At 45.5% G+C, this 15,486-nt stretch overlaps 1 protein-coding gene across 2 annotated transcripts in view; it reads right to left on the minus strand.

Annotated features, from left to right (window-relative positions):
- NDRG3 (NDRG family member 3) overlaps positions 1–15,486 on the minus strand; it is a 34,051-nt gene that overhangs the window by 15,423 nt on the left and 3,142 nt on the right. Inside the window, exon 2 of one of the 2 annotated variants that reach the window (XM_010169123.2) lies at positions 14,349–14,384. The exons of the other annotated variant lie outside the window; for it this stretch is intronic. Coding sequence (XP_010167425.1) covers positions 14,349–14,384 — 36 coding nt within the window. The remainder of the gene's footprint in view (positions 1–14,348; positions 14,385–15,486) is intronic. 2 annotated transcript variants of the gene reach the window in all.

Here is a 15,486-nt window from a genome sequence, read left to right on the forward strand (position 1 = left end):
CATCTGAGATAACCAGGTGGCTGACTGCCATCAAAAGCAGGTCTCTCTGCCAGCTCCAGCAGTTGTTGGTCTCTTCCATAAGCAGCTTTAACTCACTGACCTGGCAGGAAACTATCCAGCTGCCTTTTATTTTTATTTTTTAAAAAAATCTTACTTTATTAGATTTCTGCCAAGTCAATGAGTTAAGAAGCTCACAGAGAGGTCTGGCAAATGCTGGCAATGGCTCAGAGCCCAAGAGGAGTGCATGGGGTGGCAGAAGAAATAACCCTGCTCTGAGCCCGAGGCCAGTTAAACTGACTCACGTCTCATCAAACTGCACCTCCACTGAACTACGGAGGGTTTTATAAGCAGCAGCAAAAGGTCGACTATCAAACAGGAGCTGATAGATACAAACCCAAACTGAGCCGACAGTGAGAAAAGCAAAGAAATCACCAAAAGAGCTGATGGTATTAAAATAAATCAGCAACACAGTGTCTGTTCTGGAACTGCATTCAGACTGACTGCTAAGGTCACACTGCTTCCCCGAGGTAGAATACTGGACAAAGTCCTGGAAACAGAACCACCCACCTCTCCTCAGAGCTGTTGTTCAAGCACTTCAATGTGCTTCGTAGTGCAACACCCTGCGTTCTTGTTCTCTGAACCTGAGCTTGGGTCTTAGCTCTCCAGTAGGGAAGGAAAGGAGTTTCCTTGAACTAAAGATGAAGCCTTGCTCTCCCACTTACTTTGACTTTGCACACTCTGGAAACTGCCATTTGGGGAAATGAGATAGTTTGTCAAGAAGAGGGTTTTCATGTCACCACTGGGCACCAGCCCAGTCTGAAGGGTACTCACCTCGCTACTTCTTCAATCACATTAGCAATTCAAATACAGGAAAGATGGCAGCAACTTGAGAATTTCCATCTTTAACAAATCTCAGCAAGCAGCACTTTAAAAAACGCAAGATGCTAAAGCTGCAAACTTCTTACTCTGCCCTGTGCTGTGACACAGCCTGGGAGTGCTCAAGGTTATTTCTTTTTTCTCTTTCCAGTTCCCAGGCAAGGTGGAAATCTTCCTCCTGGGAAGCAGCTTCCCTCCTCTGCTCAAAGGCTTTTACTTTTTAAGGTTGTTTCCAGGTTCTACAAAGCAAGTAGCAGACACTACATTTGAGATAAGGGTTTCTACATTAACTTTTTTAGCTATACACTGCAACATCGTGCTGACATCCTTTTCAAGATTACCCAGAGAGATAAGACTGAGTTTAACTCCTAACTTCCCTGCAGGTACTTCTACTTCCATTTTTCCAGTGAACTTCATTTTCCCTGAAACTTTACCCTGTAGCTTTAGGGCTTTTATCTTGACCTATGACTGCAAAGGACAGAAACATTTTCAGACACCACATAATTACAGCACACATGACTTCCCTGTCACCTGCTTTTCCCCAAACCAGCTCTCCCACATACCAAAGCCAAAGGACAACATGAGGCAGACTAATGCAGAGCTTAGGTATCAGGCTTAAGATGGCACCAACAGTCTCTACACCTGTAAGATACAACTGCTACCTTGAATTGGATAAAAAAAAGTTATTTCATTACATCATTACTAGTTTATTACTCTTCCAAACATGGAGTAGAATAACCCAGTTACAATGTGTACCAGTGTACTCAGTGAGAGAACAGCAGCTTCGCAGGCTGCACCCTCTGCCCTTGCCAGACATGCTTCCTTCACCTCCATGGCCTTCTTGGAGGTACACCTTCCTTCCCTGCCAGCCACCCAGCCAGGTGTCCCACCTGTGTCACGCTGCCTCCGCAACCACTGCCCACCCGCAGTTCTGTGTATTCCCTCCCAGTATTCGCACATTCCTCACGTAGAAATGTAGTGTAGGAAAATCTCAAACACTTGTTGTCTTTACTTCTCATGCTTTGTTTCTGGTCTCCCTTCAGCCCAGCTTTGACACACTGCAGCAGTGTAGCTTGAACGGAAACTCAAGCATTGTGACCTTGGAGATCTCTAACTCCAGCTATGGTCTGAACACTGAGCTGGTCCATAGGGCAGGGGAGCAGTGATAGGGGAAGGCAGGTGGAAAAGATGTGGCCAGGATACAGCCAGATTTTAACAAATTTTCAGTCTGCAAAATAAGGGAGATGAACGCATCTCCCTGAAGATGATGATCTGCAGTTGTATTTTGAAAAGCTTGATAAAATTTAATTTTCCCTTAGGGACTAGAAACTTTATCAGAGGTTTCTCTGAAGAGATTTTACCTTCTGCCCTTATTCATACTGTAGGTAACAAATAAACAGCAGCTGCAGAGAACCTGCTGTAAATGGGAAGTCAACAGCGGAGGCAGCCTGGCTCTTGGCAGCCTGCTCTCGCTGGCCGCAGAGCTTGTGACACACACACGCTGTGTGCTGCTGGGGAGACAGCGCAGAGGCACGGGGCCTGGGCAGGCAGCTTCTATTGATCAACTCAAACAGGCTGGGAACCAGCGCTTCAAAAACCAGCAGTTCCCTCGGGGCATAGATGAGAAGAGCAATGACAGAGGAGGATCAGGAGGTATGGAGACCAGCAGTAGCTGATCAGACCAAAGGTCCAGACACCCTCCTACTCTGACTTTTAAGAGTGTGCTCTTGTGCAAGAATAAAGTAGAGCAAGCATGTTGTGGTACTTCTCAAACACCTGCATTTTGTAGCAGTTTCTCTTCGTTTTTCCAAGCTCCAGGGAAACCCAAGCTGTAGGTCAAAAGAGGCTTCCTGAACTGGAGGTGTGATCTTCACTTTGACTTTCTCTTCTGAGAACTGGGCAGTCAACTCCCACTACCTATGCCTTTGGCATCTGTCTCACCCTGCAACCAGAAAAGCCAAAGCCTGAGGTTGAGGGAGGGAGCTTGTTCAGCTTGGAGAAGAGAAGGCTCCAGGGAGACCTCACTGCAGCCTTCCAGTACTTGAAGTGAGCTTAGAAACAGGAGGGAGAGAGACTTGGGGAGATAGTGACAGGACAAGGGGAAATAGTTTTAAACTGAGAGAGGGGAGATTTAGGTTGGATATTAGGAGGAAATTTTTCACCCAGAGGGTGGTGAGGCACTGGCACAGGTTGCCCAGACAAGTTGTGGCTGGGCCTCCCCGGCAGGGTTCAAAGCCCAGCTGCTCCTCCCTGGAAGTGTTCAAGGCCAGGTTGGATGCAGTCCTGGGCAGCCTGATCTGGCCACAGCAGGGGGTTGGAACTGGATGAGCTTTAAGGTCCTTTCCAACCCAAACCATTCTGTGATTCTATGATTAACAACATGCAGGGTGAAGAACTGCTTCATTCCCCACCTTGTATCTGCTAGTTTTGCATGATATCCCCCAGTCCTTAGTTTGGAAGATGGAGAACAACTGATCCCATCTCCACAACCCACAGCAGCGATGACCTAATAGCTTGCTGTGATTCCCCTTCACGTGCCCCTTTGTGGGCTGATGTGCTCTGGACCATCTGGCCAGTCCCACTACTGCAGCTTTTTTCTGACCATACTGCTATTCCTCAAAACTGCCCTGTCGTGCTCTGTCCTTTCTTGACACAAGAGGGTTGGGAGCACGTCAAACAGACGTGGGTGTGCTGCGGATTTACATGGTAGCACAATGAGGTTGCTTTGTTCTCTGTTCCTGATAAACAAGAATTTATTTGCTTTGTTGAAAGCTGTGGGCCCCGAGCTGACATTTTCACTCATCTCTCGCAATGCTGAGATCTCATGCCTCTGGGCTATCACCAGCCCTGAGCCTGCTCTTTTATATTCTACTGTGGGCTGGTTTTACTCAATGTGCATCACACTTCATGTTCACCCAAAGGCAGATAAAGTTTGCCATTACACTTTTCATCACTTTTTTAAGATCATTTAAGAGTAGATTTAAGCAGCACAGGTCCCAGTACAGATCTCTAAGGTGCTCCTCTAGTGATCTCAAACAACTGTGAAATAATTGGTGATTTTTTCTGTTTTAATTGGTATTTCATGCATTAAAGGACTTCTCCTCTGACCACATGGCCACCTAAGTCTCTTAAGACATGTCTTGGGATCCCTTTTGGTAAGTGGTCTTGTCTTTTGGAAATCCAAGTAGGCTGCATCAACTGAATTGCCTTTATTTACATGGTTACCAACTCCTTCAAAGAATTCCACCAGCTCTGCACAGCAGAACTTCATCCCTTCACAAAACATCCACTCTGCTCCTTGCTCGTTTTATCCGCCTGTCTGGTACAGCAGGTCAGTGAATTCCTCTGGGATCTGTTTTAAGAATTGTGTTACAGGTGAAGCACCACAGTCACTGTGGGCACCACAGCAGCTGCAACAGAGAAGCATAACCTCTCACTTAACAACTCAACTATTTCATCCTTAAACTCATTTAAAACTCCTGGGTTGATACATCAAGTCCCAGAGGCTTGCTATAAAAGCAGACACTTTAGCTTTTTTGCAGCCTGTGCAACAGGCACTGCAGTTTAAGGCAGGGTCTCTGCTGACTCCCCACAAAGAGCATTCCAGCACAGGAACCTCTGTGAGCCCCTCCATGGCAAGCCTGCGTGCAGAAAAAAATATATTGAGTTTTTTGGATATGGCTAGATCTTCCCTGAGTCTTCCTTTCGGAGCCTGAGCAGCCTTAGCACTCCCCAAACTCTCTCACATGGTTCCATTTCTGACAGGTTTGAAGCAGAACTATTATTTTTTTCACCCTTTGCAAGTCATCTCTCAAAATCCCCCTTTGCCTGCTTTATTCTGTTCATATAGTTAATCTGCTAGAGTTTATAAACTTTTCCATTTTCTCCAGCTTTTTGAAAAATGCCTTTTTGTTTTCAATAGCCTTCATGCCCTTCTGGTTAGTCATGCTGGCTTCCCCGCACCATTTCTCATGTCTGCTGTGATAGATGGTGGGCATTTGCTCTCTGCTTAGCTCATTTGCAATAAGCTTCTCCATTTCTGTGCAGTTCTTGTTTTGAACTTTGAGTATAAAACCAGTGAAGTTTCCTAGGGTTTGGTTTTGGGTTTTCCCACCCCCCCGCCCTTTTTCCCAAGGATGTTGACCTGGAGCACATCACGGTTCCCATCACAGAGCAGCTCTTTGAAGACAGTGTTTTGAACACATTTCTCTGCCCTTCTCAGAATCATGTCAGTGATGGCTTCTCCTCCCTGGGGCTCCCTGGCTTGTTGCTCCATAGAAGTTTGTGGCTAAAATGGAGTATTGATGTCATGTCCCACAGTCACATCTGTTTAACTGACACTGGGCAGCTGAAGCTCCCTACCCTTGTCCTGTCTCCCAGCCTCATCACTTCTCTGCTCACCATCTTGGGCGCTCACACAATTACAGACAAAACATAAATCTCTTATTTAGGTCTGGGATTTCAGTCTAAGTTATTCATTGACATAACTTAGAGCCAAATCAGCTCAACAAGCATCTTTTAACATCCACCTGCATCCTCTACCACCACCAGCATCTACCCTCTCCTTCCTGTACACTGTATCCAGGTATTAGTGTTCCACTGTCAGTGTCCACCAAGAGGGACCTCAACTCTCTTCTGTGATCTCAGACAAGAATGCAACCACCACTGACAGAAACAAAACAAAACCGAGATTTTGGGTGCAATTTCTTCTTACAGATTGGCTGACTGGATGAAGTGCTATTGCAGAGTGCTTCTCTCATCCCTCTGCCCTGCCCCATCTCCAGTGAGCTGATGGTCTTGTAAGTGGGAGGGCAGGGCTGAGTTCGCTGTCCCACCGCATCGGGAAACCAAAGCAACTGACCCTGCAGCCACTGGATCTCTTGTCTGGGTGGAAGGTAAGCACTGCGAGTGCAACTGACTTGCCTCAGCTGTACCGTTAAGATACACTCTCAGGTAGGGTTGGTCAGAAGAACAGACAGTAGCCAGAGAAAGGCCACCAATGCTACTGACATCTCTGAAAGCCCTGTGATTTTTGCTACATGCCTTATGGTCCCAGCTCCTGAGAATCACTGCTTCTAGTCAGAGCCCTAGACTTTAGAAAATGAGATGTGTGTGAACCATAAAGGCTCAGGCACCAGAAGGTGGTAAGACACAACCCAACAGCAGCTTTAAAATATTTGAGATTAAACACAAGCAGAGATATTCCTTGCCAGGGATTTGCAGAATGTCAGACTAGACTGGGACATTATCCTGTTTGGCCTTAACATCTTTGAATGATTCTTAAACTGAGGAGGAAAACACACATCCAACTATAACTGCCGAAGTCCAAATTTCCTGTGGGATGGATTCTGTGAGGAAGTGGGTGCATGTCCAGGTGGCAAAAGGTTCAAATAGGGGAACCATCTCTGACTGCCACCCTCTGTCTTTGGCCAGAGAGGGAAGCAATGACAGTGCCAATGACAAGTGCCACAGAAAATCTCTCGTGTTAAGAAAAAGTATTTCTAAGTGAGGGGATGAGGCATCCAGCAGCAGCTCCAGAGGTGATAATGCCTTGAGCTCCAGAGACTGCCAGCAAACAGAGGTACCTGGGCACCAGACTGCAGCAGTTCAAATTGCAGCCACGCTCCCTCAGCTCCAGGTCAGAGTGTGAGCAAGAGCTTAAGTTTTACAAGTTATTAAACTCCGAGGTAAACCATTTGTTTCACAGTGGGAATGATTAATGATGAGAATTTATATTACCAGTGCTTTTCACAGCTAATTTAAGCTGCTTTTTTGGCATTACCAGCTGAGTTTTACTCCCAGTATGAAGCTGCTCAAAATTCAAAATGAATTCCCTGGACAAACTGAAAACTGATTTAATTTGGAGGCCAACAATAAAGGACACATCTGTGAAATCTCTTCAATCTTTTTTTTTTTTTTTTTAAAAAAAAATTCAAATCTGTCAGGACACATAGCAGCAAGGTGTCTGTTGCTCACATTCTGCTCAAGCTTGTTGAATGTTTGTAGTAGGAGAGGACTAGAAACATCCCCAAAACCATTCAGCTTAAGGACACTCAGGTCCTGCTTCACCTAAGGCAAAGAAACCTGCTGCTGCTGCTTTGCTATGAGGTGGAGATTATTCAGGTCAAGTTTTCCTTTCTTTCAGAGATACTGTAGCTACAGCCATTATTTACTTTACGGCATCTTTGCACGTCAGACTTGGCAAAGGTGGAAAACAACTGCAGCATGCTCCTTGGGCAACCTATCACAGCTATTAACCATGGAGAGATTAAAGTAGAGATTCCGCTGTCTTGCTCTTTGCAACAGCTGCCCTCAAATTCCTACACATTATCAAAACAACAACACTATGCCTATAAGGCAAGTAAAAATATTGTAAGACTGTAAAACATCACCATCTGGTAACTCTCACCATTACAGTACCACAGACCTCACTGCAGTTGGGAGGTAAGAGCTTACCACATCCACTCTGTGCAAAATCATTTTGGAAATAGTAGAGCTGAAGGAGACAGTTGCGTGGGAAGCAAGCCTAAATCAGATCTAAAGCAACATCTTGAACTAAATTATTCATTTCCATACAGAGGAGAAATTTATTAATAGAAAACACAATATGATCTATGCAAGCAGGCAATGGTTTCTAGTACTTTGTGTAAATGGATTAATTCTTTAATTAGAGAAATGCTGGGTGAGAATCAAGAGCAGTAGAAGAAGCTGGTGTATGGGGACCCTTATTAATGTTTATAAATATCCAAAGGGTGGGTGTCAAGAGGATGGGGCCAGACTCTTTTCAGTGGTGGCCAGTGATAGGACAAGGGGCAACAGGCATGAGCTGGAACACAGGAGAATCCCCATAAACATGAGGAAAAACTTCTTTACTGTGAGGGTGCTCCAGGCTGCCCAGAGAGGTTGCGGAGTCTCCTTCCCTGGAGAGATTCCAAACCCACCTGTGCAACCTGCTTGAGGTGAACCAGCTCTGGCAGGGGGGTTGGACTGGATGGTCTCCTGAGGTCCCTTCCAACCCCACCAGTCTGTGATGTAATCTGGTTACACAAAGGCATCAGGAGACAAAGGTGCTGCTGGGCTATCCCCAACCTATTGTTGTACATACAGACAAGCCTTTATGTTCCTGTTCCAAAGGCACAAGGTGCCGAAGGACAGAACTAGTGCGGATCTGTAACCCTTTCTAATGCTCTGTGTCACCCAGAGAGAAATGGCAAGTCATCTCTAAAACACAGATTCCGCTGGAGAACTGCAGCTGATCCTGGCTCTGCAGCCAAATGAACTGAAGACAAGTGATGTACAACAGGAGCACAGCCGACAGGCTGGGGTTGTGCTCCCAAATCAGAGATCATCAACTCCTACAGCCACACAGTATTGAGATCAAGAAGCAATTAATGACAACCCCTACCTGTCAGAGATGGAGAAAGATGGACTTCTCCATTTCCTGCTCTGCCCATGTGTTACAAGAAGCATTTAAAGCCACAGTTTTCTTGCACTCCAGTCAAGTATCTACTGTCATGAGCCAGGCACCCAGCACAGACTCAGGAATATGTGGTGCTTCTTACTCCTGCTCCCCTTCCCCCGCTAATGCAGGAAATTGGACCTGCCTAGATCTGTAATAGTTGGGTTTTTTTCCAGAACTCTGCATCACTATTTTGAGTCAGTCTGGCTGCAAATAGAACAGGTTGATGCCCTAGAGCTCTTCCATCCCTGGACAGTGGGCTCAAGGTGCCACAACCTGCAGGCACAGAACCTTTGTAAATCTAAATCCTAGACAAGGAAGAGCTGAATGTGCTAATACATAGGCAAGCCTAAAAATATTCTGTGTGACCGCCAAACTCCAGATCATCTCAACCCCTAAAGGCAACCTGGAAGATGGGCCAGGGGCCATGTTTTCAGCCAAGGACAGTTCACCTGCCGACGTGATGCTCCAAACTACATTTGAGTATCTTGCTGAAGACCATAAACATCTTAAAATCTCCTGAAGAACAGAAAGCAGGGTCATGTTCTGTGTCTCCAAACCTTCAGTGTCCCCGGGAACTAGAACTGAGTCTAACTGCATTGAGTTATAACTTGTACTGTGATTAGTTGTTAGCTGCTCTGAAATACCATTAATGGGTGTTGCAGAAGGGATGGAAACAGATCAGTCACTGTTACTGGAAAGGCACCATTCATTTTTCTGAAGGCAAACCCCTTTCTCAGCCTGAGGTGCATACATTAGCTTTGCTGTAAGAACTCACTGACAAGAACAAAAAAAGCACAGGAACTTCAAATACCACATCTGCATAATCAGCCTATTTAGCACACTGTTGTCACAAGCACACAGACAGTAAAAGTAACATTTAAGTAAACCCTATGGAAGGATTGTGCTCACACATTTAAAAATAAAAACCATGTTTCAGTCCAAGTCCAGCTAGCAAAAGCTTTTCAGAACTCAACAATGCAGTTTTACAGAAAACGGAGTTTTTAGATGGAAAGCCAGTGATGGGAAGAATCAGAGGAAGAGCTTCCCAAGAAATAAGAAAGATTTAAAAAAATATTCTAAAAGAAAATTCCATTTTCTTCATTTTTAGCTTTACAGTAGTTGTTGCTGTGATGTCAGCAGAAGTCAAAACCAGTACTTTAGTGGTGACACTAATTTTAGTACGATTAGGGGCAGCTCCTAATTTAGTAGGCATTAAAGAAAAATTACTTTCTTTCTAGATCAAAACATCTTCTGTGTTGTAATTAATTTCACTCCAGGACTTTGAACAAGAGACCAAAAGAACTCATTGTACAAATCAGAAGAACAATGGTCCTCAATATCCTAGACAAAATAATTCAATGCTGGTGAGAACAGCTCCCCTGTTATTCATACAGAGAAAGCTAACTCTTCCTCAAAGTGCTAACCTTTCATGTTATTTCATTACAATAAACAGACGATGCTTTAAAACATCTTGTATTCAATGCCACTGTGCAGCAATCACAAGCTGGCTTTAATGATTTCATTAAAAAAGAACACAGTTTTGATTGAACGCCTATGACATCAGCAAATGCACAAGGAGATTGGGCAAGGATAAGCAAACTTTTACAAATGCAGATTTAAATGCTTCAAACAAACATACTTGTGGAAGAACTTCTCCAAAATTTAATCAGTAAAAACATGAGCTTATTGAGAACTTAGACTTTCAGTAGAAAAAAGTGGCACAAAATGTCTCACTGAGGTCTGTTGTTAACCCTTCAAACACTTTGCTGTTTACTTTGGGCACAGGAAACAGAGTAACTCCACATTTTCAATTAATTCCAGCAATGCATAGCAAGCTGTTGTACAGGGCAACTTTAATTTCTTTCCTCCGTGTGTTGTCTTTTCCGTTTCAGCTGAACTCTGCATGTCTGGACTGACATTCCCACCTCTTCCGTACCTTGTGAGCTTTCTGCAAATACTCTGCCACATCCCAGAGCCATCTCCAAATCCCAGGTCCTCTTCTGCATGGTGTGTGTTGGAGAGCAAAACACTTCTCTCCCTTCATGTGGGTGGGAAGCAGCAGAGGGGAGGCACTAGCTAGAGATCAGATCAAATGCTAGCTTCTATCAGACTGAAACATCATGCGGATTTAGTTGGATAGCTTTACAAATATATCAGCATACTCCTTCATTGGTATTTACAGCAAATCACCTGGAAAAAGGGGAGAGATTTACACTAACACAGAACACCTACTTCTCAAAGCAGCTGAAGAGGGTCTGCAGATAATAATAAAAGCAGAAGCACAGCTCTATTAACTGTGCAGGTCACCACACCATCTGTCCATCAGCAACCCAGACCACTTAATCCACCATCTGCCTGGGAACATTAGAAGAAGCCAAGCCCAGATTTCATGTGGGTTCATACAGCTTTCAAGTAAATTGTATGTCTCAGATTTAGGTTAATACATTTTATTTCTGAGAATAACCTAGATTCATATTGATAAAGACCCCTAAGCCTCCATGCTAGCTCTCCTTTTTATTTCCATTGCAAACAGTTATCAGATTATGTGGGGGTTGTTTCAGCTGATGCCCAGGCAATCTGTTATTTGTCAGGGTGAATTGCGGTTGTCTGCAGATGAGCAGTTTAAGAAAACCAGGACACCTGTATCTGAAAGTCAGCTGTATCAAAAAAGCTAAAAGCTTCTTCATACCACAGTAACCAGAGTAACAAATTTCAGAAGCAAGAGGAGCTTGCTCTGTTGGTTTTGCCCAGATCTGATCCTGGCAAGTTATTCAAAACTGAAAACAAACACACCAGGAAATTAATAGAAATTCACAACAGCATCACTCATTTTCCCCAAAGGAAGGAAAGATCTTACAAACCTTAAATATGCATTTTACCTTGAAAAGTAAAACATGACAAAGCTTTACAGAAAACAGAGTGTGGAACCTGTGTGTGTGCCTGGCACTACACAACTCAGGGTCCGTGGCCATGCCAATGACATGCTTGTGAGCTGGGATTAAACTAAACACTTCTCCCAGTCATAAGCATGGATCACCTGCTGAAAACATTCTGAAACTCCAGCTTCCAGCCAGAAGGAGGCCTAGAGGCACTGCGGGATGAAGAAATGCTGAGGCCAGCTGTGTTACTGCTCTGGGTGTATCCAAGGCAGAGCTCTGCAGAGGCATCAGTCAGCCCTGGAAGGAACTGGGATGGACTTAGAGCAAATCACCTCATGGTCAAGGGCACAGAACCAACACTTGCTGAAACAATACAGAACTCCCTCCAGCATGTCGGTGTACTGGGGAGCTGCAAAGCACAGCCCAGGATGTGGTTGGCTTCATGCAAAGCCACAGCTCTATCTCCATTTCAAACAGCTTATTTTGGACTATTAGAAAAATACAAAGGTCTGAAATGCATCTTGAGGCCACGCTCTCATACTGCAAACACTACACTGTAAGATAATATAATCCATCCCACAAACCCCCTACATTTTGTCTTAAAACCCACCAGGTCCCTTGCCAATGTTACTACTACCAGAAGCTGACTGGGAACTTCACTGCACTGTAACTGGAAACCAACTTCGAGTTATCAGCCTTCGTGAATTTGTGACCAGTTTGTGCCTGTTCTCATAAAACTGAGATCCTCCCCAAGGCTATTGCTTTCTATGAAATTCTGGACAAATTAAAAGCATTTAGGCTGAGCTGGGGGTTTAAGTCTCTCTTTACACAACAGGATCTCCCTTTCTCTGAAAGCTGTAGCAAGCTTCTTCACTTTTAATTCCCCTTTCTCAAATGCTGGTAAGTAAAGACACACCATTTTCACAGAGGCCTGAATGTGGCAGCCAGACGTGCTTTGCCAGATTAAAAAGCAGCAGTAATTTTTCACAGGACAACAGAAGAGCTTGATCTCAAGTTTAAGTACTGTTCCTGGTATTAGCAAGTGAGGCAGAAAATCCAAGGGCCCAACACACCATCTATCCACTGACAGATTTCAAATCAACACTTAATCCAGCCCCTGGGGGTACTCTCCAGGTAGGATATGGGAGCCAAGACAGGTGTGCCCTGAAACCACACCTTGTAGGGAGAGATGCTGGAGGAAGGTGAGGCTGGGACAACACTGACAGTCACAAGAGACACTGTGTTAACTTCTTGCTAAAAAAAAAAATAATAATTTCTAACTGAATTACCAAGAGGGCTCCTGGAAGGAACATCTTGTCTCCTGCCCAACTGTTGCCATGGCCACCAGCTCACTGCTGATCTAAATCAAAGTACAGAGAAGCAACGAGCATGTCCTTCCCAGGCCCAGCGCTCCCGAGAGCCCCTCTCCCTGGCTGCAGGGCCGCTCAGCAGCTCTTCCCATAGCTCAGCTCCAGGGCGGACAGGGAGCCGAGACGACGACATCACGACATGCTGAGTGCACGAGTCGGTGCAGCACCAGGCTGCTCTGGGGCTCACACAGCTTCAGCTTTAGGTGTTCTTTAAAGAAGGGCCAAAGAGGCTCTGCTGGTAGAGGAAAAGCATAGAGTGAAAGGCACATCTCCGTTACAGGGACTCCTTCCTACCTTCCCACTCCGTTCTGGCTCCAAAGACCATACCTGCTCCCAGACAAGCAGGGCGTGGGCAAACCCACAGCTTTGTTGGGTCATTAGAGAATTTGCAGGGAAGGCTAATGCGCTCAGATGCTCAGGCACTGTATTTATATCCTTTCCAATCGTGGCAGACAGGTCCCAAAGGCAGTGCCGGTACTCCCCAATGCTCCTGCTCAAAAGCATTGCACCTATTTTTACCCATTCCCCACCCAGCATGGGAGCACACTGTACCTCTGGCAGAGGTGGAAAAGATGCCAAGAGACAGATGGAGACAAGATGGTACAGAGAGGTGTTTTAAACACATTATCTACCTTTATTAAAACAGAAAAATTGTTGCCTATCACTGTTGCTGCTCCTAAGACTAGACACTAAAGTTCTACCATGCTAAGATTATTTATTTTTATACTTAAGAGGCTTTAAGAGAACACTAAAACTCACAATGAATCAAGCTAAAGCAGGACAGTGACACATGCCTGCCCAGACGGATGTACTTTCAGTGTCTGGTATCAAGAGATTGAAAAAATACAAACTGTTTCTTCGGACTGTATTTATTCTATTCCTATTCTGCACAGGCTTGCAGGAGGTTTTCTGGAATCATCTAGATCAACAGACTTTTATTAAAAGCCATCACGTGATGTTGACAGCTCCACCCCCTAGCCGCACCACTGGCGTAATACAGCTGTGAGAGCCTGTCCTGTGCTAAGCACAACACTACAGACACAGCAGCCTCCTGCAGCTCAAGAGAAACAAAAGCCGCTGGCTGCGTGCTGAGCGGGAAGTCAGCGAGGTATCCGGCAGAGCAAATGAGCCTGTGCTCTACAAAACACACCACGTAACCTCAGTGCTGTGCTCTGCCTCACAAAAACTGTGTCCTCTGTCTTGGATGCTTGTGGTGGAACCACTCCCCTAAAAGGATTATTCCTATAGCAACCAGAGCGATCAGGCTCATCTCCACGTGACTCTATCAGGTGAAAAACCTCCCAGAAGATGACCACAGCTTTGTCAGGACCCAGGCCCAGCAAAGCAGGGGTGATGTATTTGGAGCAGCTTGTCGACTTCTATTTCCTCGCGACACAAACAGACAGAGCATGCAGGCTCCTCCTTTCCTAGCCAGCGAACCAGATGGGATGTGACAGAGTTGCAGCTCTTCAGCACATTGCATGTCTCAAAGGAACTGCTTTTCAGGAGCCCAGCTATCCAGCGAGATGTTGTGGAGCCACAGCAGAGCAGTCCAGGTCCGCACCTCAGAGCTCAGAACAATGTGCTCTGCATGGAAGGGTGAAGGGCAGTTTCTGCCAGCTGGACATATTCAAGTTCTTATTGATTAAACCTTAACAGGAGTTAAAATTAAGATAGAGAGCTTTTTCACCTCTCTCTCTCAGCATTACTGATGGGCCATGGGGAGTCTGCCCATGAATCCTTGTCTCCTGCATGTCTTACCTGACAGTCGAAGTCCTGGAAGTTGCGAGCTGCATTCTGTTAATAAAAATCAGAAAAAAAAAAAAAGAGTTCAGCATAGTACCCCAGAACATCCCCAACAACATCATGAAAGTTCCCCTCAGAAACATCTGCTTCAGCAGAGTCTAGCCTGACTGCAGTCAAGACAGCAGCGAAATGTGAGACCCGTACAAGGAAACTCCAGGCCAGTTCTGTCCGTTACTGTACAGCAAGTTTGCTGGGGGCTGTGCCAAGGCTGTCAACAAAGGTATCTGTGGACAGAGCTGAGAGTTGACAGCACCTGAGCAGGGATAGATACTCAGAGGAAGGACCCTGACCAAAGCCTGGTTGGTTATCAGGTTGGGTTTTGCCTGGTCCTGGTGCCCATTATCAATCTGAATGCAAAACTCTTGGAAGGTCTCGCACTAGGACCTCACGTAATGAGCACAAGAAAACAAGCTGTGCAGTCAGGTACTCTGCAGTAACTGCTGCGTGCTGGTGACATTGCACAGCAATCAGGGACCTGTAAGCCACTGTAAACCAGAGCACATGGGCACTGGGCTCAGCAATTCACAACTGACTTTTCCCAGAGGGTGACACCACGCACATGGCGAGCACAGGAAGGACACACATTTGGTGCACTGCAGGTTGGAAGGTCTGCAGGAACTTGTCCGTATGCCCACGCGCTTCACAAGCCTCTTGCTCTGACCACAGAGTCGGTTACGCTAACAGGTGCTGTCAAATGGTGCAAAAGGCTGAGCAAATCATTTGAGACAGCATTCTAGCTTACGTGCTTTAGGCATAGCACCTTAGTGCCAAAATTACAAGTAGGACCATAGATGCACAACAGAAACACCTCGAGCATTTCATCTGGCTGAGCACCTAACTGCTCTTCAAGTGTAAACAAACAGCCCCGTTTTCCTCCCCCCACAGCTGTCACATTCGCAAGAACACAGGTTGCTACCTGCGTTCTTCAGTCTGAGATGTTTAAGTTGAGATATCTGCAAATCTGTTTTAAGAATTGCCCCCAGTGTTAAGTGTTGAACTGTGCCAATGTTTTGAATGTGATGTGGCACAAAGCACCAGATCTTCAGAATGGGGGAAAAGAAAATAAAAAGAAGCCCCCCCTCCCCCCCCCCCC

This window comes from Antrostomus carolinensis, unplaced genomic scaffold (assembly GCF_000700745.2).
Source record: "Antrostomus carolinensis isolate BGI_N321 unplaced genomic scaffold, ASM70074v2 scaffold34835, whole genome shotgun sequence".
Classification (NCBI taxonomy): domain Eukaryota; kingdom Metazoa; phylum Chordata; class Aves; order Caprimulgiformes; family Caprimulgidae; genus Antrostomus; species Antrostomus carolinensis.